This window comes from Triplophysa rosa, linkage group LG11 (genome assembly GCF_024868665.1).
Source record: "Triplophysa rosa linkage group LG11, Trosa_1v2, whole genome shotgun sequence".
NCBI classification, from domain to species: domain Eukaryota; kingdom Metazoa; phylum Chordata; class Actinopteri; order Cypriniformes; family Nemacheilidae; genus Triplophysa; species Triplophysa rosa.
In genome coordinates, this window is record NC_079900.1 from 22,596,108 (window position 1) to 22,620,472 (window position 24,365).

At 40.3% G+C, this 24,365-nt stretch overlaps 1 protein-coding gene across 2 annotated transcripts in view; it reads right to left on the reverse strand.

Moving 5' to 3' along the window:
* LOC130561272 (alpha-1,6-mannosylglycoprotein 6-beta-N-acetylglucosaminyltransferase B) overlaps positions 1 to 24,365 on the reverse strand; it is a 132,642-nt gene that overhangs the window by 47,012 nt on the left and 61,265 nt on the right. For both annotated transcript variants that reach the window (XM_057345478.1, XM_057345477.1), the window contains one exon: positions 2,453 to 2,584. In XM_057345478.1, coding sequence (XP_057201461.1) covers positions 2,453 to 2,584 — 132 coding nt within the window. The remainder of the gene's footprint in view (positions 1 to 2,452; positions 2,585 to 24,365) is intronic.

Sequence of the window (24,365 nt, forward strand, 5' to 3'; positions counted from 1 at the left end):
TTCGACAGTTCTAGATGATAAAAAATGCAGCTGCCGGAAATGTTTCATGAAGTTGCTCGCAATGCAGTTTTCTTTGTTGTTGTTTACATCCCTGAAATAGACTTCAATGTCTTCAATGTATGTTCTCTGAGCATAAATATTTGTATGTTTATTACACGAACCATAACGTTAAATATTAGAATATAGATCATGACAGGGGCGGTGCCAGGACGTTTTTATTGGGTGTGCTAAGGGGGGTCTTAACAGTTTTGAGGGCGGGCTAAAAAAATTCTTAAATTAATAATTGCCTTAGCTAGACAACATGCAATTTTGCCGTTTAAATGCAGAACAGCTTCTTAAAAATATTGTTGTAGTGCTTTAGCCTACTCTTCTCCCATGGGTACACTTAGTTATAGTTAATTAATTAAGATTTTGTGACCATTTTAGAACAAGTTTAGATTATATGCTGTGCTTTTTTGTTGAAAACATTATGCAATGTGTAAAGCAGCCTATGAAACAAACGTATTTATGAACTAAACAAAAAAAAATGAAGCAGAATACAGCAATGAACATGCTGAACGTATACTGCAGTGTACAGTCAGCGTGTGCTTTTGTTATTAGCCTACTTCATGTTTATGTGAAGAGAAAATAGTATATCCACAAGGTTCGAGTCCTTGTCACTAAGGGTCCTTCGCTAGCCTAATTATTCCTTCTATAACCAAAAGCAAACTTATCAATGCTATACTCTTCTGTTCTTTGTATTGAAATAGAATTTGCAATAAAACGCGCTTATATCAGCAAAGACCACGACGTTCCCATGAGGTGCACATTAATCAAAACATTGAATATATTCACAATTGGCCCGAACTCCGTATACTCTGTTGTGGTTTTACAATTCTGTAACTATAACGTAAACCTAAGATCCCACCCACAATCACATACAAAAACAACACAACATCTGATTTGCCACGGCGACCATAACAATCCGGTTTACCTGCTCCTGAGCTGCTCTCTGCAGTAAAATGGAGAGCTTATGTTTGCAGGTCAATGCGATTTGTTTTGAGCAATGTTTCGTCGAGTTCGCTGCTTTTCAAGTCACATTTTCTTACACTAAAGTACTGGAAAAGTTCGACTGGGCAGCCAACCACGAACTCACAGGCTGAGTCTTGATAACAGATCAAACATTATCCAAAAATACATTTAATTATTTTTTATTGATTTCAGATGTTGACAGCTTGTTTGTAATTATATTAAAATCAATAAAGTAGTAATATTTTAAGAAATAAAATATTTATTTTAAACATAAGAGGAACTATTCATCATCGGCGGGAGGGACAATATGCCCGTCAGGTCTGATTTATTTACGTTGCCAGTCGTTCACCACAACCTGCCACTGCATCATAATCATCAACTACATCATTTTATATGTTAGTGATTTTGTAATTTGATTGACTGTCACGTATACTTTCAATATCTGGTTGTGTCCTCATCTTTCAATCTATCAAAACATTCATGTTGATTCATTTATGTTGTGATTTGTATCACATTATGTGATGTAAAGATGACAGTGTTATCAGTACGATAAAGTGGGAAATCAGATTTTTCCCCCCTCAAAATATGTATATTTATTTATTATTATCATGCATATTTTTGTGTTTCTTTTTAATCCTGCAATGCTACAACTTTACAACTCTAATACAACTTTTATAGTGCCTTGATTAATAATCTGTTAAATATTAAACAACTGTGACTATTCTTACAACTGTAGAAAACCAAGGCACTACATTCCGTTAACTATGGCTCATAGTTATGATGTAAAGGTTTCTGGCTAGAAAATGCATTTACATTACACAATAATACAAACGTTTATTGTCACAGGGTTATGTTCAACTTCCAAAACAAAGTGGAATGGAAAAAAAACTAAATGAAGAGTTTGGTTCCAAAATGAGATAACTAAAAATCATGTTTTTTTATTATGTTATCATGTTTTTATTGTGTTTTATTTTGTTAGTTAGCTGTATTCTTTGAGTTATTATGGCTTAAATGAAAACAAACCAACTGCAGGCAAACCAACTTTTTCGCTAACCCCTTGTTGCCTGCGCCTGGGTTCTGTCCTATTCATGACAAATGCACAATAAAAAACATGATTTTTGATTTTTTTTTTTAAACGGAGTTATATCATTTTAGAAGCAAAACTCTTCAAATATACTTTGATTTATTTAGTATACCTATACATTATTTTAGTTTAATAACTGAATATTAATATTAAGTATTGAACAAAATATAATATTAAAAAGGATTTCACACAATATCATGTCATTAGCTTAGTGACATGTTCGAGGCGAACACAAATAATACAATTATTTGTGGGTCTTCTGTGCTGAGAACCGTTCGTGTTGTGTGCAGACTTCTAGACATTTCCAAACGATTCCCTTGAGGTTTTATTGCAGTGAGGAGGCAGCGCTGGACTTACCTGTGCTGTCTGAATGACAGGCCCATGTGCTGTTTCATCTGCTGCAGGCCGTGGTAGTCTGTGTAGATGAGGTCAAAGGGCAATGGACCAATCAGAGGGCAACTTCCTCTACCCGGAGGCACACCAAGGGCCCTAACAAGAGAAGAAAGAAGAACAGCATTTATTAAAGTGTGATTTGAGTCAAAAAAGTATGAGGCATTGCGGATGAATTTGGTCTAACTCATCACCCAGAGCACACACACGCACAGCGGGTAACTGAGGAGTGCACCTCCTCTCTACTGAAGATCATTTTTCAGTGCCAAATCCAAAGCTGATGGTGTTTCTGAGCAGATGATTCTGGAGGGAATGTGTCAGACAACACAGATCTGCTGCTGAACTCACAAAGTATAACCCATTTATTTATTTCTTTATGAAATATAAAACAAAGCATAGCATATGCAAATGCTATATATTTTATCAAAATATACGAAGTGTCATTGGCTCTCGTGACCGATATAGAGATGCAGAGTCTTTGTGCAGCATGACCCAAATCAAATCCTGAAGTCTCACAAACCTTGCTCAAAGGGTTAATTTTTTAAGTTGAAACAACAAATAATTTTTACAGTGTAGTTGTTGCTCTAACAAACACCACAAACACACCGTACCCTTGATCCGCCATGAAAACTGGGACTTCTGCAATATCGTCCAATATGTCTCCCCATAATTCCACAAGAGACCTGTAACAAGTTATTATTTACTAAAAATGTTCTGGCAAGTGTCTTTCTAAGGCTAAAAACCAATGTGTTTCCCATTTAACGTAGTCACAATCCTCCATGCTGTCTTTTAGAGCTGTGTTTGTGTGAATGTCTGTCTCTCTCTTTAAAAACAACAGTTAGCTGTAAAATGTGAGCTGTATTTCTGTGGGTCACTGGAGCTCAGCGAAAGTGACAGATGACAGACATACAAGCTGTCACAGTGAGCGGTACACAGAAATTCAACATAAACACATCACATCTCTCCCCCATCTACTACTGCTGTAGAAAGATGGCATCATTGCAGTGGAAAACAGCTCCCAGTAGTGTCTCAGTCAGTGCTTTCTCTGAAGATTAGACCAGAAACAAATGGAGTTGTTTGAATTGAAAACTGTCGAATTGAAATGCCGTTCACAACCGGCTTTTACTATCTCCACACAAATAGTTTTCGTATAGATTAATCAAAGACCGAAAACTAAAAAGTAATGCCATCTACATTCTTATAGCTCATATGACACGATTTTTCAAGGATCATGTTTTATTTGTGTCTATTTTTATTTTCTCAAGGCATTTTAGGTGTCCTGAGCCATGAAAGAGCAACCTCTGAGTATTACAATTATCCTGTGGGCACAGACACACACACACACACACACACGCACACACACACACACGCACGCACGCACGCACGCACGCACGCACACACACACACACACACACACACAATAAAACAATTCTTAGTGAAGCAAATGCTCTCACACGGTTAAAATCGGATACATGCAGCTGTTCTATTTCCCTGTGATGGATTTGTCAATTTGCTGCAGTATTTCATTTCAGCTTCCACCGAAGGGTGGAATGTCATATCCCCTTTCCAAACACTAGCTGAAAAGTAAAAACTATAAGCCAGCCTACTGTTCCACAGCCAAGCGAGCCATTACAAAAGCTTGAGTTATAAAACAGATAGTTCTGCTATCTCTAATATCTGACTTAATGAGCCTTGTTAAAAGGTGTGAGTGAAATACACAAAGGCGCACATCCATTGAATTCTGTATTAATGCTGCAAGTGTCTATGTTGCTTGGCAACTGTAAACAGCCTATGCTAACTTGAACTATACGGAGGCCCTAAATGGTGTACTTGAAAATACACATCTTACAAAACAAGACATGCTTTTTAGACCAAAATGGAACATGTCCATTTGTTACTCAAGCAGCATTTGTTTGTAGATGCCACTTTCATATGATGTTGCTAATGCAATGACATTTATATGCCATTTATATACGTACGTGTGGCTGACAATATACATGTCATGATACATTATGTGACATGTTTAAGATGTTTTACGACTATAAAACCATCGTAATTCACATTCTTTTTGGATATTACTTTGTGTTTTATACTGAGAAATGCATGCAGGGCCACATACTGTAAGTGCACCCTCTTGTGAACAGTGCACCCCTCTTTCCATGTTGCAAATGCCAATTAACACCATTTTAGTACTGATTCAAGGTTACAATCCTTTTACAATCAGATATTTTCGTTATCCAAAAGTAAAAGGTAGTGATATTTTATAAATATTTATACTATATTTTAATATATATTGTATTGTTTCTATTATAAATATTTATATTTTATAATACAGTATTGTAGCGAGGAAGGCGGGGCGAGAGCCGTGGGGTGGGTAAGGCGGGGCGGGCGGCGTAAGTGGCAACGAGTGTCAGCTGTGCGACCGCCGGTCCCCGCATGCCTCACGGGGGAGCTCGGGAGGATAAGAGGACGAGCGACCGGACCATCGAGAGAGAGGACCCGGGCCCGGAAATAGGTTAAGTTTGTTTATGTGTTCGTGTGACCGGCAGTCGACCGTGAGGTGGCTGCCGGCCTGTTATTTGCTGTTTATTGTTTATTTATTTTTGAATTAAAGTTTGTGAATGATGCCGGTTCACGCCTCCTTCCTTCCCTACATTGAACTTTATTACAAGTATATTCTTAGTTCCCCTTCAGTCGGTCTCTCGACGTTGTGGTGAGAGACAGACTGGGGTTTGATCTTGAGAACCTATCATCTGGATGTGCCCATCTAACAAGCTGGGCTGTTTGGTGACACCGTGGAAGATGTGTCACAACAATTCTCCGCGGTGCAGAATCAGGCTGAGGCGATCAAGCAGATCCTGCTGCGCCGTGACCTGGCCACCTATCGGTCATCACGGTCCCGAGTGCAGCCTGCTTCCCAGCAGCCCCACCCCCCGCGGCAGCTCCTCTGGTTCCAGGGCCCTCCCAGACGACGGCCCGCCTGAGACGCAGGCCCCCGCGGAGGAAGGCATCTGCCACCCCGTCAGCAGGCCGCTAAGAAGACCTCTAAGCGGCCCTGACGGGAAGAACCCAGGGAGTTCAACATCGGGCCCGACCCTGGCCATACCAGCACCCACGTGTCGTAGAGGGACGCTGCCTGCTGCATCCCCATCAAGTCCAGGCCCTTATCAGGGCCCGGAACCCACATTCTCACAGAAAGAGTGTTTCTCCCTGGGTTTCCTTTCTCCTCAGCACCCTCGACTCGACGGTGTCTTGGATGGACCAAGCTGCCAGCCGCAACCTCCACCGGACGCTGCGTCGGTCAGCGACAACAAGCAGGTAAGTCAACAGAACTGTTGACCGCTCTGTCAGTCAGCAAACCAGCCTCCCACGGCACGGTGAAGCAGATCGTCCCTCTGGTTCCGCTGTCACGGTTCTTGGGCACTTGGCAAGAGTGCACCAGCCCATCATGCTGGCTAGAGAGGACAATCCGTCTCCGTTATGCAATCCAGTTCGCCAGGCACCCGCCGAAGTTTCGGGGCATTCTCCACACCTTGGTTCGAGGGGAGAGCGCTTCCGTGCTTCGGGCCGAGGTTGCCGCCCTTCTGGCGAAAGGTGCGATTGAACCCGTCCCTCTAACCGAGATGTCTTCCGGGTTTTACAGCCCATACTTCATAGTGCCCAAAAAAGGTGAGGGGCTGTGCCCCATTCTGGATCTGTGCCTCCTGAACAAGCATCTTGGGCTCAGTTCGTCACTAAGATTGGTTTGTGGCAATCGACCTAAAGGATGCGTACTTTCACGTCTCCATCCTCCCTCGGCACCGACCGTTCTTGTGGTTCGCATTCGAGGGAAGAGCGTATCAATACAAGGTCCTGCCCTTCGGTCTGGCCCTGTTTCCTCTGGTTTTTCCAAACTCGTAGAGGCTGCCTTAGCTCCCCTCCGGAAGCAAGGCATGCGGATACTCAACTATCTCAACGACTGGCTTATCTTGGCACACTCGCGAGATGTGTTGTGTACGCACAGGGACCTCGTGCTCCAGCACCTAGACTGTCTGGGCCTACGGGTCAACCAAGAAAAGAGAAAGCTCTCCCCAGCTCAGAGCTCCTCTTATCTCTTACCTCTTAGTATGGAACTAGACTCTGTCCCTATGTCAGCGCGTCTCACCAACGAGCGTGCGCAGTCGGTGCTGAACTGTTTCAGAGGCTCCTGGGAAACATGGCATCCTCGACAGGGGTAATCCCTCTCGGGTACATGCACATGCGGCTGCTTCAGCACTGGCTTCAGAGTCGTGTTCCCTGGACGGCATGGCACACCGGCACCAGGCGCATTATGGTAACGCCTCAGTGCCTTCGCACCCTCACCCCGTGGTCAGACCTGACCTTTCTCCGAGCAGGGGTTCCGCTCGGGCAGGTTTCGAGGCACGTCGTTGTCACGACAGACACCGGGTACCCGCACGGCTGCCATGACGTACATCAATCACCAAGGCAGCATACACTCACGGCAGATGTCACAACTCGCCCGACGCATCCTCCTCTGGAGTCAGCAGGTGATCAAGTCCCTGCGAGCCACTTTCATCCTGGGCGACCTGAACCACACAGCCGATGTGCTCTCTCATCAGGGGTCACCCCGCGGAGAATGGAGACTCCATCCCTGCGCAGTCCGGCTCATATGGGAGCGGTTCGGCCAGGCGCAGGTGGACCTGTTTGCCTCCCCGAACTCCACCCATTTCCCGCTTTGGTACTCCCTGACCGAGGGACCCCTCGGCATGGATGCCTTAGCACACAGCTGGCCGCGCTAGCACAAGCGGAAGTACGCCTCCTTGCACAGGTCCTGTGCAAGGTCAGGGAAGAGGGACATCAAGTACTGCTAGTTGTGCCTTACTGGCCCAAGCAGACTTTGTTCTCAGACCTGGTAGCTCTGACGGTGTGGCACCCCAAGCCAGACCTCTGAAATCTCCATGTCCTGCAGGCTAGAGCCCCCACCACTAGACGTTTATACGCTTATAAGTGGCGTCTCTTCTCGTCCTGGTGTTCTTCCCGCGGGGGGATCGGGTCAGTGTTGGCCTTCCTACAAGAGAGACTTGAGAGTAACCTCTCCCCATCCACGTTGAAAGTGTATGTAACCACTATTGCCGCTCATCATGATCTTGTGGAGTGTAAGTCTCTCGGCCAACATGACCTGGTCACCAGGTTCCCTAGGGGCGCGAGAAAGGTGAATCCACCTCAACCTCGCTCCATACCCTCTTGGGACCTTAATGTGGTCCTTCGGTGCCTTTGTACGGCCCCTTTTGAGCCCCTCAGAGACGCCAGTCTCCCTCATCTAACGATGAAGACTGCACGCTTGATGGCGCTCGCTTCTATCAAGAGGGTGGGGGACCTCCAAGCATTCTCTGTGTCCCATGGGTGCCTAGAATTCGGGCCCGGTAGTTCTCACTTATCCTGAGACCCCGGCCAGGTTATGTGCCCAAGGGTTCCCACCACTCCCTTTCGGGACCAGGTAGTTAACCTGCAGGCGCTCCCCTCTGGGGAGGAAGACCCAACCTCCAACGTGCTGTGTCCAGTACGCACACTGCGCCTCTACTTGGACTGCACGCAGAGCCTGAGAAGCTCTGAGCATCTCTTTGTCTGTTTAGGGGACAGCACCAGGGGAGGAGCGTTGGAGCGGTCTGTTGTAATCAAGTTCAGTATTGGTAGAGTCACCCCTGTTCAGGTGGACCCCTATACTCAGACTTTTGCCCCATACGTAGTGACTCCCCTGCAGGGTCGTCCCATATGATGAGTTCCTCACTCTTGGTTCCCCTGTCGGTGAACCTGTGACCTCCCCTCTGGTGGTTACTCCACCTGGGTTCTGCCCCCCATTCAGGCTGGGGCAATTTTTTCGCATGTTGTTCTCCCCACTGGTGAGACCATGTTGGTGTCTCCACATGTAACCTCCCCTTGTGGTAGGATGTGGCCTCCGTAACATACTCTTCAACAAGGAGAGCAGTGTTTCCCCAGTGTTCCTTACGGCGCCGGGCGACGTCTCGCTAATAGAGACGATCGCCACCGTCCGTGATGGCCATCAGTACGAGCCTCTCAGGGTATGCTACTAAGTACTGATCCCACTGGAAGATTACGTCTCGCAGTACTGCTCACTTGTGACTCTATAGTCCAGTCAGTGTTGCTCCACTGGCGGTCGTGATACGGTTCAGCGCCATGGCGTGTAAAGATAGGTCCCCAGTCTGTCTCTCAACACAACGTCAAGAGACCGACTGAAGGGGAACATCTTGGTTACGACTGTAACATCCGTTCCCTGATGGAGGGAACGAGACGTTGTGTCTTCATGCCACAACGCTTCACCGACCTGCTGCAGCGACCGGGAGATGCCTCTCAGGTTCCTCAGCCCAAAAGATGAGTGAATGGCCGCCGCCATCTCCCTTTTATACCCATATGCACAGGGCGGGGACTGGCGTGCGCCAAGCCCATTGGCGTTTTAAAATTCCTCTCGGAGATGATAGGTTCTCAAGATCAAACCCCAGTCTGTCTCTCAACACAACGTCTCGTTCCCTCCATCAGTTTTGTGTGCAATATCAGATAGTAAACATACTGTGGTCTGTGGCGCTGCCTGAGGACTCATAAAATGAGCACTTTCAACAAGTTGGTATGATTTATTAGGGTCATGAAATGTCTGGAACATATTTTGCTTAAAAACACTCAATGGCTGTGTAAACAAAACCCTTTTTGCCTCGTCAAAAACAGCTATGTCTCTTTAAATGATAATGAGTTAAAGCGCACCCCATCCCCCTTCCATCCGGCGAGTCAGCACAACAAACGTGTAGTACTGCCATGGCAATGGTTTAGCTAAATTATGTTTCCTGAACTCCTCTGCGGTTATTTTCATTTTAAACGTCTCAAATCACTCGTCCGGAGACTAAAAAATCCATCACAGCAAACAACGCTCACCTGCAGATCTCAGCGGAATTACGTGGATTTTAGCACTTGTCGTTGACAAGTTATAACGTTACACACACAACGTGAAAGCATAACTAGTATGCTGTACCAGATTTTTCAGCCTAAACACAAATGATTAGAGACATTTAAAACAAAACTAACCCCAGTGTTCGCCCCTGTTCATTAGCAAAACAAACAGCTTGCCGCAGCTGAACATATTAACGCACATAATGTATTAACATTCATACAGCTAAACTCCAAGTGCCCATTTGCCAAATAACATATAAATATAGAGTAAGTTTAACACTGGCTATGAATGTCCTATTTAGCCTCTGACTGACTTAGCTCCCTTCGCTATCGTAGGCTAACATTATCCTCCTATATATACGGTACATGTACGTCAGTTCAGACTGATGATATATATTACTTACATCGGCAGCTTTGTCTCTTTCAGTTGGTCTCGATCCCTCTTGAGGAACAACTTTGAAGCTAATCCTGCTTCCAACCTCTTCCGAGGTTGAGACTGTGCAGCGACTACATTGCATGTTGTCCACGAACTTTAGCCATGGCATCACGTACACCGCTGTCGCTTGTGAAAACAACAATTGCGGCAGCGCCGTGGGTGGAATTGTGTAGATTAAGGGGTGGTAATATTATAATAAGAGCCTGCGTCTACATCACATCAGGAGCAAAATCTGAACGGCTCGATTTCTCACATGCTTGCAGAGAAAGGCTTACCAAAACAAAGTTATTCACGTTTTTCACGTTCTCTCGGTTGCTAGATGCACCGGGGACCCGATTATAGCACTTGAATGTACAAAAAAATGTACTTTCATACAATGGGTCCTTTAACGTTTCAAAGTTGTTTTTACGTCACAGTCTATCAAACATCATGAGACAGCAGTAATGCCTAACGTCAATAATGAACACACACAGTAACACTGTCATCCGCACATCATCTACTCACACCTCAGTAGCTCATTGCTATAGGCCTACTTGTTCAGGTTCAGCTGTCATAGCAGTGGAGCCATTAAAAATTCTAATTCCTTTCATTCGTTTTAAGATTCACAGCTTCAAAATGCATCTTCTGCTGCCAACAGAGCCCAATTATAAATAAACTTTAAAAAATTAAAAGCTGTTTAATTACAGTGTAGAATCTACAGTACCTTCTAGTCCCTTCTTTTTAAAAGAGCAAACATATTCCAAAAGGACAGAGTCACCCTTACCCGTGATTCAAGGAACAGTCTGTTTGCACAAAAAATAAACTGAAGCCTATTCTCCTATAATGCAAGGAATTGCAGGCCCATTCACAGCAGGACATGTCTTTAGTACGTCTGAAACTTGTATTTTCTTAACAAATGCAACAGATTACGCAGATTAGAAAGCGGAGCGCTGATGACTAGATGGACAATTGTGACGGGGGAAATCAAGAGAAGTGCCGGTGTGTGGCACAGCGAGAATGAATTTGTCACAATGGAAGTGCACAAGGCTGTATTTAGCAGACTGCAGTTTCATTAACTCAACACTGTTAGAGGCTTGTAGTTCCAGCATGAAATCGCAGAGCAATCAGGGGTTCACATTTGAAGTTATGTAGCATAAGAGAAGAGTTGTAAAAAGAGCACTACATACACATAAACGTTCACACAAAACTTCATTGATGATTAGTTTTTCTAATTTTGTCTAAAGGAGCAACATACAAATATATTTCTACATACTCTTCTGTGCACTCAGTGGAAAAACTGCACACCGCTGTGTGTACGTGCGCATACATGTGTATCACGGTGAGAGTGTGAAGTGTGCGTGTGAACGGCCTTCACCCTCATATTAGTGTCGTTTTTCCAAGCACGTATTTATCATGTTATGATTTGACATTGCTTTTCCTGTGTTATGTGAACTTTAAGTTTGTATTCCTGAGTTCCTGTTTCCCCATGTCATTTTGTAGTTCTTTGTAGTTTCTTTTATTATTGGTTAAATGTTAATTAGCGTCAAGTGTTCCTTGTTTGCCCATTTGTTATCCCATGTAGGGTTGTCACGGTACAATAAACATGTCTTACGATACTATACCAGCTGAAGTATTTCGATACCAAGTAGTATCACGATGCTGTGCCATATAATTCAAATCTATACACAAAAACACAGATTTAGATTAAACATTTTGTATTTACTACAGTAAACTGTATTATACTTTTCACTAGAATATGTTGTTGTATTAACTGTAGTAATTGGATAAATTGTAGCAAATACATTTACATTTAGTCATTTGTAAATACTGTAGTATAGTTAAATATTTACTATGATAAGACTCAAAAACACTAGTATCTATGAGGTTTAGTAGTTTACTGTAGTAAATACTAAAGTACACTAGATCATTTTTCACGTAGGAACTAATTCAAATGTTGGACAAATTTAATTGATACAGCAGTCTTTATATAGGGAAATATTTGGCTTACTTTAAATGCAGAACTAAAACGGCCAGTAGGTGGCGTCAGTTTTCCACTGAGTTAGTGAATCATTTAACCAACTTGTTCAAATCGCCAATTTGAATCATTAACTCGTCCGAGACATTCAAAACACGCATTCATTTTGGAGATAAAGAGTGCAAAAAGGCAGATGTAAGTGTCCAATAAACATAATGCGCATATGTAGTACTACGGTACTACAATACTACCGTTTCAAAAATAGAGAGGCATAGCGGGTATTTTGAAGCTTTAGCATCGCGATGCTACCGTAGCACCGGTACACCGTGCAACCCTAATCCCATGTATATACAGTTCTAGTGTTTCCTTTGTCAGTTGTTGTATGGGTTTTCTTGGTTTTGTCCCGTTATCTCTTATGTTATGTTTCTAGGTCTCAGTTTGTCATGTGGATTATTACTTACTTTGTTCAGATCTTTATTTTGTTATTATCTAATAAACTTTTCAAAACTGCAAGTGGATCGGCTTTCCTGCCTGGTTAATCTGGTGTTACAAACATCTACTTCAAGGGTGTTCTGCAGGGTTTGGTGTTAGACCCTTTGATATTTTTCAGACGCGTGTGGTGGGGATCAGACCCACACTGAGAGAAATATTGGCAAAACTGGATGCAGAAGCACACTAACAGGATGCGGTACGTGCTCTTGTAATACACTGCTGAGTACAAAAACCTTATACACAGTGCCAATCCTATAAAGGCCTACTAATCTCTCTCCAGAAATGAAATATAGCATGAGAAGGGATGTGGTGAAGTGCATGTACCACTTCACTGTGACCCTGGGTCTATAAATATAGCCAAAAATCTGAATTCTTGTCAGTTCCTAGAACTGCACAAGGGGTCACTGGAGCTCAAATTGAAACAGCAGGGTGCAATGGAACATTCAGTGTCACACTGAAACTTATAGATGTGAGGCGCATACTGACAAGCAATAATTCCAACAATCACTCACTTTCTTGCTCTTTCTTTAATTACAATTTAAAGCAAATACAATATGCAAGAACAATCAACGCTAAATGTTCATTTTTGAATGGAAATAACTATAGTTTTAGTAATGTTTGTTTTGCTATGGCTTGTATTTAGCAGGTAGCCTATTTATGTGGAGTGGAAGTGGTCTACTTATAAAAAGCTCAAAGGGGTGATCTCACATAAGAGCTGACCTTCTTATGTGAGGATTGACAAGAGAACACAGCCCTCATGACAGACCATACTAAATGCTCTGGGTCTAAGCTCTGGGACATCAGCATGCTGGCAACTCATCTGGCCTTGGAAGATAGTCCATTTAGTCTATAATCAGCAAATAAATTAATTTATTGCAAACAGGCCAAAAGAGAATAGGTAGCCCTTGTCATTGCACCCTGCACAATACTACCAATGTCATTACTGGATAAAGTTGTTGGTCTTCCTGAATGAAGCAGAGGATTTAATCTTAAATTGCTTTTTTTTTATAGAAAACTTGCCTGTAATCTATCAGAAAATAAATTGGCAATTGCAATTTGGTAGCATGATTCAGAGGTTTTTGATCCTTAAGATACCAGGTACTTGCTATATTGTAGATTTCTATATTGCTGACAAATTTGAAGGCAATTAAATGGCTTTTTCAATGCAGTTTATGCAGGTTATATTCAAACTTAAATGGCTAGCAATCAACTTTATGTGTTTATATGGCAAATTCATTCCTGAAGTTGAATTATTTTCTTTTCAAAAAGTCAATAGCCTTGATTAAATGTATTCAGTTCTGTTTTTTTATGGTTACATGAGAATTCATTTTACCACTGTATGAAAACGTATTTTAATTTGTAGAATTATCAAAAATCCTCCCTGGTCTGTACATTTATTTCTTACTACTTTCTGGTGTCACATTGTGAAGTAAATTAGGTCTGTATCCATGAAAGTTATTGTTTCTATAAAGGTGTTACTGTTTTAATAACGCCCGACATCTTAAGCCCCTCATTCGTCATGAGCAGTAGACATAAACGGCTCAGTTCCTTCATACTGTATTTCACTACAGAAGATTTAGTGAAAATCTAATCTATGGACCACAGGGCACAGATATGTTTCCAAATACTGTGCATTATTTTATCTGTGATATGTAAAAAAAAGCTTACGAACAGTTATTAATGTTATTAATAGAGCGTTTTTTGTGGCCATGAAAGATCTCATGTGTCTTTGCATGATATAACTGTTATCTTATTCTGGCACAGATCGCTGGTGGCCCTGTAACACGGCATTCATCAGCTCAGATCAAAACAACTACACAACACTATAGTAATGGGAGGAAAGGAAACACAAAACGCAGCTAGTGGCCTTGTGGCACTAAAGATAAAGCTAATGCAGGAGATCTCTCTATGTTTGAAGGGTTTGAGAGTGCATTCAAAGGAAAACCGAGCGGAGCATCTATGCAACATTGACTGCTATCTTTAGTAGGCTACAGAGAATAATGAGAGCGCTGAGTGTTGAAACTCAAAGAGGTTACAATGGAAGTAAAACCAAATGCATCTGAAAAACTTTTTGATTTGATATCAGTGTCTGTGTTCCGTTTACAGTACCGTGACTGTACTGTAAACAGGGATGCACCGAATCGGCAACCAAAATTATTAGCCCGAAAATAGCAAAAAAGCATGTCAGGTGTCTGGCCGAAAAAGTGAAATAGCCGAATATATTTTACCGAACATGACGTTTGATGCGATCAAGCAGCAACCAGTGCGGAGAGAGAGACGCGCATGTTTTATTAATGCAGCAAACATGTCAGCAGTGTGTAAAGCATTTTAAAGTGTCAGAGAAAGACACGACACGGGTCCTGCGGCGCAAGAGTAAATTTCCGGACGAAAGCATTGTTACCGGTAGACTGTACTTCAGACAGCAGGTGGCCTGAAGCCCCGCCACTCCCGACATCCTCTGACATCGCACAGTGGTAGTGTGCACACAGTTTGCTGTACTAAACAAACTTGAAAGATAAAGCTATGTCTGTGCATCCCAGTGCACCTTCTGAGAGAACAGTCAGTCAGCTTTTGTGGGCGGAGTTTAGAGAGTCAGCCTCAGCATGCATTGTTTACATGGATGTTGGCTTATGTAAATTACACTTTTTAATAAACTACTTTGTTGTGGGCGAACAGAGTACATTACATTTTTTCTGCAGTCTGTTAGTCCATTGAATAAGGCAGAGAGCTCAATATTTTTATTTTTATTTACTTGGTTTACTCAATTTTATATTTTAAAGGGGTCATATGAGACGGCTAAAACGAATATTGTCGTTTGTTTTAGATGTAATGCAATGTGTATACACGATTTAAGGTTCAAAAACACTGTATTTTCCACATACCGTGCATGTTTGTATCTCCTCTTTACCCCGCGGATTTTTAACAAAGCTCATGGCTCTGAAAAGCGAGGTGTGCTATGATTGGCCAGTTCTCCAGTGCGTAGTGATTGGTCGAATACTGCAAGCGTGTGAGGGAAATGTAACGCCTCTTACCATATTTGGAACATCAGGTTCCAAAGCAATTGTACTGACAGTACTGCCTTGTGTATACATTTGGGCGGTGTTAGTCAAATCATACCATGAACTGACGTAGATTGGTGGGGGTGTGGTTACACGAGGCGTTTCAGGCAGGTCTGGGTGAGCATTTGCTTTTAGATAGAATGCATCTTTTCTTCCAACACTTCAATTTTTGCAATTGTATGTGTCTAATACATGCATGGGCAACGTATAACACACCGAAGTCACAGAAAAACACGTATTCGCGCCATATGACCCCTTTAAGTTCAATTATACTATATTGAAAAGCAAGACAAATTATAAAAACACATTTTGATCATTCAGTTTGAAAACATTAGCTAAATAAATAGAAGAAATGCAAAAAAACATGTTCGGTGTTCTGTATTCGGTCTTCGGCCAAGTGTATGTTCATTTGGCTTTGGCTTTGGCCAAGAATTTTAATTTCGGTGCATCCCTAATTTAAATGATTGTAAAATAGTAAAAAAGGATGTAGAGCTGTCATTTGGCTCGGAAGGTCTTGGAAAGACATGCATCTGAATCGATGCACAAAAAGTTCATTTTAGGTGCACTGTTGCTTAAAATGGCATTCATCGATCGTTAACATTTCATACAAGTAAAGACAGCTGTGGTTTAAAACACAGAACTAAACTGCTGTCCTCTCATAGCAGGAGGATCACCATTTACACCTTCCCCTGGCTTGTTTTCTCCAGGGTGTATGATGATAATAGGTGCTAACAGGAGAAGAGACACTACTGCACTGTCCCGAATGATCCAAATGTACTAAACAACATTAGCACTGCATAAATCTTCATTTAGTTTCTCTCACATGTAGTGATGCTGAGTAATTACTTCTGGTTAAGGAAGATCCCTGATGCGACATGACAGCTGTCTTGGTCTCTCTTGTCACTTCTGGTGTCTTGTACCACATGGCATTTCAGCTTCTGTGACAAACTGTGTGTTCAAGTGACTCCTGCTCTTTTACTCTTATTGAACCTGTTCTCCGCAGATGCCTGAGACTCCATGCTATTAACACACTGATGTTTCATCTATCTGTACAAAATATTTTCCCCACTCCTGTCGAACAATTTATTGCTGAATTTCCTTGCTGAACGTCGTGATGTTATTGCTGGGCCGCATAACTGGCCAAAGCTTTTACAAATCTGACATTTCGTTTTTTCATAGTAAGTAATAAGATGTCGATCTAATTTGACAAGTAATCTATTGTATTTGCTGTACGGTAGCAATACATAATAAAATACGATAAAGGATTATCAATTACCAAACTTTGAATGGCAACAATTGTTGACAATATTTATTCATTATTATGATTTTTACATCGCTGATTGTTATAAGATGCTGAAATTAAATTAAAATGTACATTTCGCCACTTAAAATAAATGTCAGTGTTTAATGAGTGAGTGGAATGTCTCCCTATACTATAACAGACTAAAAAAAGTCATGTTTAACCGCCAACATGAGCAAACAACATAGAGGAAACATATAAATAAAAAACATAAAACAATTTAAGATTGACAAATGGCTATGAGTAACAAAACAAAAATATATATTTACTAAAAGAACAAAGCAAAAGAATTTCGGGAAAGCTTCTTTACTCTTGCTATTTTAATTTGAATTGTTCTTGACTAAATATGTCACGAACCGGGAAGGACACAAGGACAGAGGACCCAGGCGCAGACAGCGGGTAAGGGGTTAACACAACACTTTTAATGTAAAACAAAATAATCAAGGAACAAGGGTATAAAACATGCCGTATAAACAGGAACACGGACTAACTACACTAGGCAAGACTAAGACAACACTTGAATTAAATTACAAATAACTAAACTAGAGTACACTGAACAAGACACAAGAACTACACCACACTAATCAAAATGAACCAGTACAGGACAGAAAACACAAGGGCATTATAAAGGGATCAAATCAAGAGGGGGACAGCTGTGGGGAATGAAACAATAAACGAGCAATAATGAGGAGAGGAGAGGGCGGGGACAGAGACGAGTGTATGGCAAGCAATAAGGGCCAAAAATGCCTCTCTCCACATTAAACACGTGGGTCTGTCATGATTCTGCCTCAAGGCTCAAAAAGCGTGACAAGAGAGGGCAGAATCATGACAAAATAAACAAACAAACGAACTGTTGTTTTTGGCTGAGCTGTCATTGTGTAGCTTGTCAATGCATGTTTAATGCATAAAACAATGTACCCTGGACCAAATTGCAGGAGGAATATACTGAATGTGGTATTGAATGTATTGAATGTGGCATAGTTATTTTGGCCCAATATTAACATCTCAACCTCCTATAACACTTAACTCCCCGAGGTGAGCACACAATGCCATAGACATGGGACTCTACTGAAGAAAAGACTGAAGACTGAAAATAATGCACTTCTGTTATTCTCTTCAGATTAGCAATTTAGTTCCAATGTTTGCAAAAGCAATAGCTGTTGATTTGCGTCTGAAGTACAATCGCAAAATTATAATAATGACAATGAGAAGGCAAAGCCATAGGTGCATTTTTTTCTGCAGGATACCCAAAACAAAGCTTCTCTAAAAACTTTACGAAAGCAAACAACTGAACGCACTGTAATATATGCCAAAAGGTGAGAACAGAACAACAAATACCCATCATGCGCTGCATCACACGCAATTAAAACGATTTACAAAATTAGGCTCAACAATAAAACTGCATCTCAACAGAGATTGAGACACATAATCCTTCAGGGCATGGATTGTGAACAGTAGCTTTCCTCCTGTCATGTACACGAGGACAAGAGCAATTCAAGTCATGTGATCCACGAGTAGTCAGAACAGACCCAAAGCATTAAGGTATTTCAACTCTGTAGTTATTTTAATCTCATTCATTCAATTTAGTGCAATCTGCTTTAGCCACAGTGATGGTTCGGTTTAACAGTTTGGGGTAGATACTCATCTTTCTTTTTTTCTAGTAATTGTATGTTTTTTGTATGATTCCCGTCATTCAAATTAAGAAAATGTCACCTCATATAATAGTTACTTGAGATCCGTGTGATCAGGTTGAATTTACCATAGTGCCTGTGACTATACTCAGTCTGGACACACACTGAGAATTGGCTACGATCTGGGGCTTAAAAAATGAAAGGGGACAAGCCTCTGTCTTGTAGCGTGTGCTCGGCTTTAGACAGTAAACATTGGTATTGTGTGTGTTCCCAGTGAATGTTTTGCTGTGTTTTGAGCCTGACAGCACACAGCCAGGAGGAATAAAGATGAGAACAGAGAGCAGCTGCTTTTGTGGTGGAGAGAGTATCATAAACCTCTTCAACAGCTGCCCGTTCCCTACAGACAAGAGAAATGAAGTGAAGAGAGAGAGGGAAAGCCAATCAGAGCGCGTTGCATTAGTGAGACCCACCAGAGAAAATGTCTGAAGGTTTCACAGTCTCCATACATTGATCTAGAATGAGGACATATTGGACTTTCCTGGAAAACTCCACTGACTATGAGCAGATATGGAGATGGTCCCAACATGAGTGGGATGAACTGAAGATAAGAGAGCACCAACATTTGAAGGATCTCGGATGACTCGGATGACTTGCCATATATTCTCAAACCTCGTCAGACATAAAAGAGAAGACTCAGAGCTGTTTTTCATGCAAATGGAGGTTGCAGAAAGTTTTGAATACAAGGGTGCCAATAATAGTGACCAGGGTGTATGAGAGAAAAACATTTTTTTTTAATATAATGTTACATTCCCCCTGTCACAATCCACTGTTTGCCCTCGTTGTACACCGGACTACACTCCCCATAATCCTTTGCACCCTTCTCACTTGATCCCCATCATTTGGACATTATTAGTTTATCCCCGTCACCTGTTTATGCCTCATTATCTGTGTTATATAAGTTCTCTTCTTTGTTTGTTTCATTGTCCGGTATTGTATTGTACATACATGTTTTATGTATGTGGTGATGTGATTCTGTCTGTGTTCACTTGGATTTATTAAAGACACTTTGGATTATCTACGTTCCTCGAGTCTTCCGTGCACATTACCATTACACCCCCCACTTCAATTTGTTTTACTTTAATGAAATGTTGGAATACTGTAGATTTTTTGAATAAAAGATCAAAAGGAGAAACAATGCAGATTTATTTTTACAGCCTTTGCTCATATCTACCATGGGTGCCAGTAATAGTGGAGGGCACTGTAGGATATAATAAGCCCAGTTGTACTGATTTTCTAAGGCAATTTTTTAAGACACCATTACAGTACATGTATCTTTTACAGAAAATGCAATCCCAGAATGCATTGCAATGAGTTTAGCAAACAGAAGTGCATATAAATAAAGTCTTCTTCATGGCTTATTAAATCAATAAACAAAGTATAAAAATAAATAAAAATATAGATGTTATTGTTTATGAAAATTATTGTACTTCTCCAAAATTAGCCTAATTTATGAATATAATAAATTATATTACACATAATAATTTTATATAAATATGTTTATTTGTATAAAAATATATATGTATATATATAATAAAATGGCATCTTAATATTTTATTCTATTTTTATTCTGTATTCTATTTAATATTTTTTTATTAATATTATTTATTATTTTTGTATTATAGACAGCAACACAGCTTATTAAAGTCTATTACAATTTTTGGGCACATTTTTACGTGGGCACACATTAACAAAAGTCTTCGGATAAGTTATAATTTACAGAAATAATTGTGTTTACACAGAAACAACAATCGTGAAAGTTAGTAATTCACATCAACCTCCACTAAAAACAAGATGTGCTCTGACTGACAATGGGTTTTATGTCGCTCTAATTGTATTTTATTGGCAGGTTGGATCAGATATTTTATTTAGGCTTTTAAAATTCTTTCAATAGTATATGTGAAACTTACGTTGCCAAAGAGCTGCTGTAAAATTGAAATGCAATGAGATCCGATTTGGTATTGGGCTTTGACTCTCTGAATTAAAATCATATCGAATGTGAAGGTCATGCTGTGTATACACTGGACGTGAGGTGTTTTGCAACACTTCAAAGCAAACTACCCTCATTAAACTGTAAATCTGTCTAAAGTGAAAGCATCGCTGTGTCGAGTCTTGATGTGCCTTTAGTTGATCGACTCCATTCCGCACTTCACCCACTTCATTTCATTTTAGATGGACCAGTTAAATAATGTTAAAATATCATACAGTATGTGTGACTCAATTTCTTTTGATCTATTTAAATAACTTGTGATCTAAGTAAACATCACATCAAAGCAATCTTGTGACGTTTCTGATCTCTGGTCTGGTCCACCACTTTAACGGGACATTCACCCATAAATGAAAATAATGTCATCATTTACTCAACCTCAAACCTGTATACATTTGTTTGTTCTGTTGAACACAAAAGAAGACATTTTAAAGAATGTGGGAATCCAAACAGTTCTGGGGCACCATAGACTACCATAGTAGTTTCTATTCAGACTTGGTAGTCAATGGTGACCCAGAACTGTTTGGTTACAAATGTTCTTCCAAATATCTTTCTTTGTGTTTAGCATAACAATAAAATGTATACAGGTCTGAAACAACACAAGGGCGATTAAATTATGACATAATTTTAATTTTGGGTGAACTATCCCAAGTCATATTTGATTTCTAATCACATGTAAACAAATAAACTTAAATTCCAATAAGTAAGTAATTTTTATACGAATTATATAAAAAGACAGCTAGACTGAATGGTTTGGTATTATCATTGTGTTATTCCTGCAGTTGTAAAGGGATAGTTCACCCAAAAATGGAAATTCTGTCATTATTTACTTACCCTTGAGTAGTTCCAAACCTGTATAAATTTCTTTGTTCTGCTGAACACAAACAAAGATAATTGGAAGAATGTCTGTAACCAAACAGATCTCGTCCCCTATTGACTCCCATTGTATTTATTTTCCCTACAATGGCAGTAAATGGGGCAAGAGATCTGTTTGGTTACTGGCATTCATCCAAGTTGCGTTCAGCAGAACAAAGATTTGGAACATGCAGGTTTGGAACAACATGAGGGTGAGTAAATAATGACAGAATTTTTATTTTTGGGGGAACTATCCCTTTAACACTTCCAGTGTAGTCAGACTAAAGCTTTTGTTTTTGTAAGAAGTGAAGAAAGTCACCACAAGCATGCCGCCAAAATCCCTAATTGGTGTTTTTGCTTTGCTGACATACCGCATGTGAAAATATGCCAGAATGGCTTTCTTTATTTGGCAAATGAAGAAAATTAGACGTAGCGTCACGACATATGGGTGCTTAAATAAATTAGCTTCGTGTTCTTTATATGTCATGAAAAACGTAATGTGTCCTACTGACTATACCCTTAATAGTGTAAAGTAACACACATACTATTGGACTACATCCGTATTTGAATCTGATTATAAAAGTATATGGATTCAAAGGTTTACATTTCTAATAACTTTCTTCTGTTTAAGATGAAGCTCACTCGGATAGTTTTTTTTTAGACTGAGGTGTTTACACGAAAGCGTTTCATTCCAGTTGAGCCTGCAGTCGGATTATTAACAGATTATTAGATTGCATGTAAAAGTAGCCAATGCATGAATCTCACCAATTCAGTTCACTGAATCTGAGCATCAATACGTCTTGGAAACCGTGAAACACGTCCAGCTGAGAAGAATCACTTTTCTAGACACTGGGAAGAATTTGTAAAGTGTGTTATTCTTTTGCTTCTCACAAAGGAGCATTTGGCTCTTCAGTATCACAGTTTCACGGGCCAATTTATAGACCGATCAGATCACGAAAAATGAATTGATCTTTTTCTCCCTGTGAAAAGCCTGTATAAATTACATTTCATCTAACTTCAAAGCAGCACACTGAAGTCTGTCAGAGATATGAATCAGCAAAGGCCATAACTTTAGCGGGCTAACACGAACAAAATAGATTAAAGAATAGCGTCTACTAGTCAAACACAAAAACCAGAACTAAAGCCATTGTCACATCCTTTATTCCGTTAATGCGAATGACAAAAAACGAAAGCTGAACTTCAAGAAGAAAGTTTTAACTTTAAGAAAAGCAAGAACAATATTAGCTTTTGCCTGCAGAAGTTTACTCACAGAAAAACTGATGAAATGGTTTGTTTAACAGAAAATGACAGAGCAATCCTGCATCAATGTTGGCAAATGCTTCAAACTCCGCTCAACACATTACGATGCTTACTTCAGTTCAAATTCAACTTTGACAATCACATAACTTTCCAATTACACATACAAATGTACTCAGTTTGTAATCCTCACAGACGATTTGACTTTAAATCAACAAGGAATATTTAAAAAACATTTCTATATTTCCATATTATTACTATATGTATTTTAATAGCTTCTTATTTTTTGTGTAGTGCCATCTGATGTTTGTTTATTGACAGGCTCTGCCTGTAGCTTGCAATTATTACATTTGTATGTTTTGTCACTTTAATGAAAAGAACTGAGCAGGAGAAGGTCAGACTGGTTGTTGTTGAGTCTGAAATGAGACTGTTGTCATGGTGTCTAGACTCTCTAATTTACATTCACCACAAGCATTGTGACACATTAATGTTTAATCTGTTCGTTCTTTCTACTATGCACCTACATCAACAAAGCTCTGTATGGTAAAGTGAGTCAAATCAACTCAAGGTTAAAGAGTGTGTTTTGAGTTTCCTAATAATACATACAAATTTTGTGAAAATTGCATATTTTTTCAAACTGTAATGTTTACAGTGTCCAGAGAATCATGTGAAACATGGAGAAAGCACTGCTATGAGAATTTACAGACCATAGTATGATGTTATCTCAATTACAAGCAACACATCTTGAATAAATAAAATCATGTCTCAGGTTATAAAAAACAATCAGTTTTTTTAAACAGGTCGAACACTATGGGCGACCAGAGCACCACACAAAGGTTAAAGTGTGTTGACATTTTGCTGAATTTTTTATATTCTGCTGGCACGATTTACATGACTCCTTCTGGTATAGCAGCCACATATAGAAGAACACACGATCTACATTCCTGCTCAAACAAAACTCTCACACATGCCTATACAAGTCTGTGTCCCCACATCAAGTGGGCATTTTTCAAACGGAAGTGAGCATCCCTATGACCTCCTTAAACATTATTAATAAACATAGAGCTGTCACACACAGTAAACCACATACTTGTCTGTACATTGAAATGGTACGTGGAACGTTATGGGACTTGTTCATAATCATAATAATAGGATATGTGAGCAATCTAATGCTGCAGTGACTCTGAATATGACAGAGTATTATACAGTATAAGCTTTTAAAGTTGAATGGCATGTGAATGATGATCATTTTAAATCAGTGAATTAATCAATTTTACCAGATGGATTAATACACCAAATACGCTAAATGAGAAACAAAAGCACAAACCTCACAACAACTGAAAAGCAAAGCAAAGCAATAATACATTTATATGTGACCTCAAATGCAGACAAAGATATGTGGTCCTCCCTAAATATATCTGTCTCTGGAATAAATCTAATATATCTCTTGTCTATCACAAAATTAGTTTCTGTGGGGCTTTAAATTGGAGAAAATATACGGGCATGTGACTTCATTGTGTCACTTTGCTCCAAGCTGACTGTCTGCATGCATTCTTTATTCCACAATAAAACCTGCTTTATACTATATGCATTTATCAAAGGAGATAAAAAAATCTTGCTTCATGTTACAGTTCACAAGCTGTAAGGGTGAGTGTGTATAAGTATGTCTGCATCAGTGTGTTTGTTTCTGTGTCAATTACTTGACCAAGCCAGAGTCATTACATGCAGGCAGGCGTCACCCCTAGGGTATTTTGTATTAGCTTTCTCTTCGGCTCTAATCAAATTCAGCATCCATGACAACTATAAATTAAGTGCTTTAAAACCTTCCAGAGAGATTTTGTGTAAAACTACAGTAAACCCGGCCAGATATAAATGTGTATGTGGGAGCTGTCCATGGTGCTGAAAGCCTCCCTGTA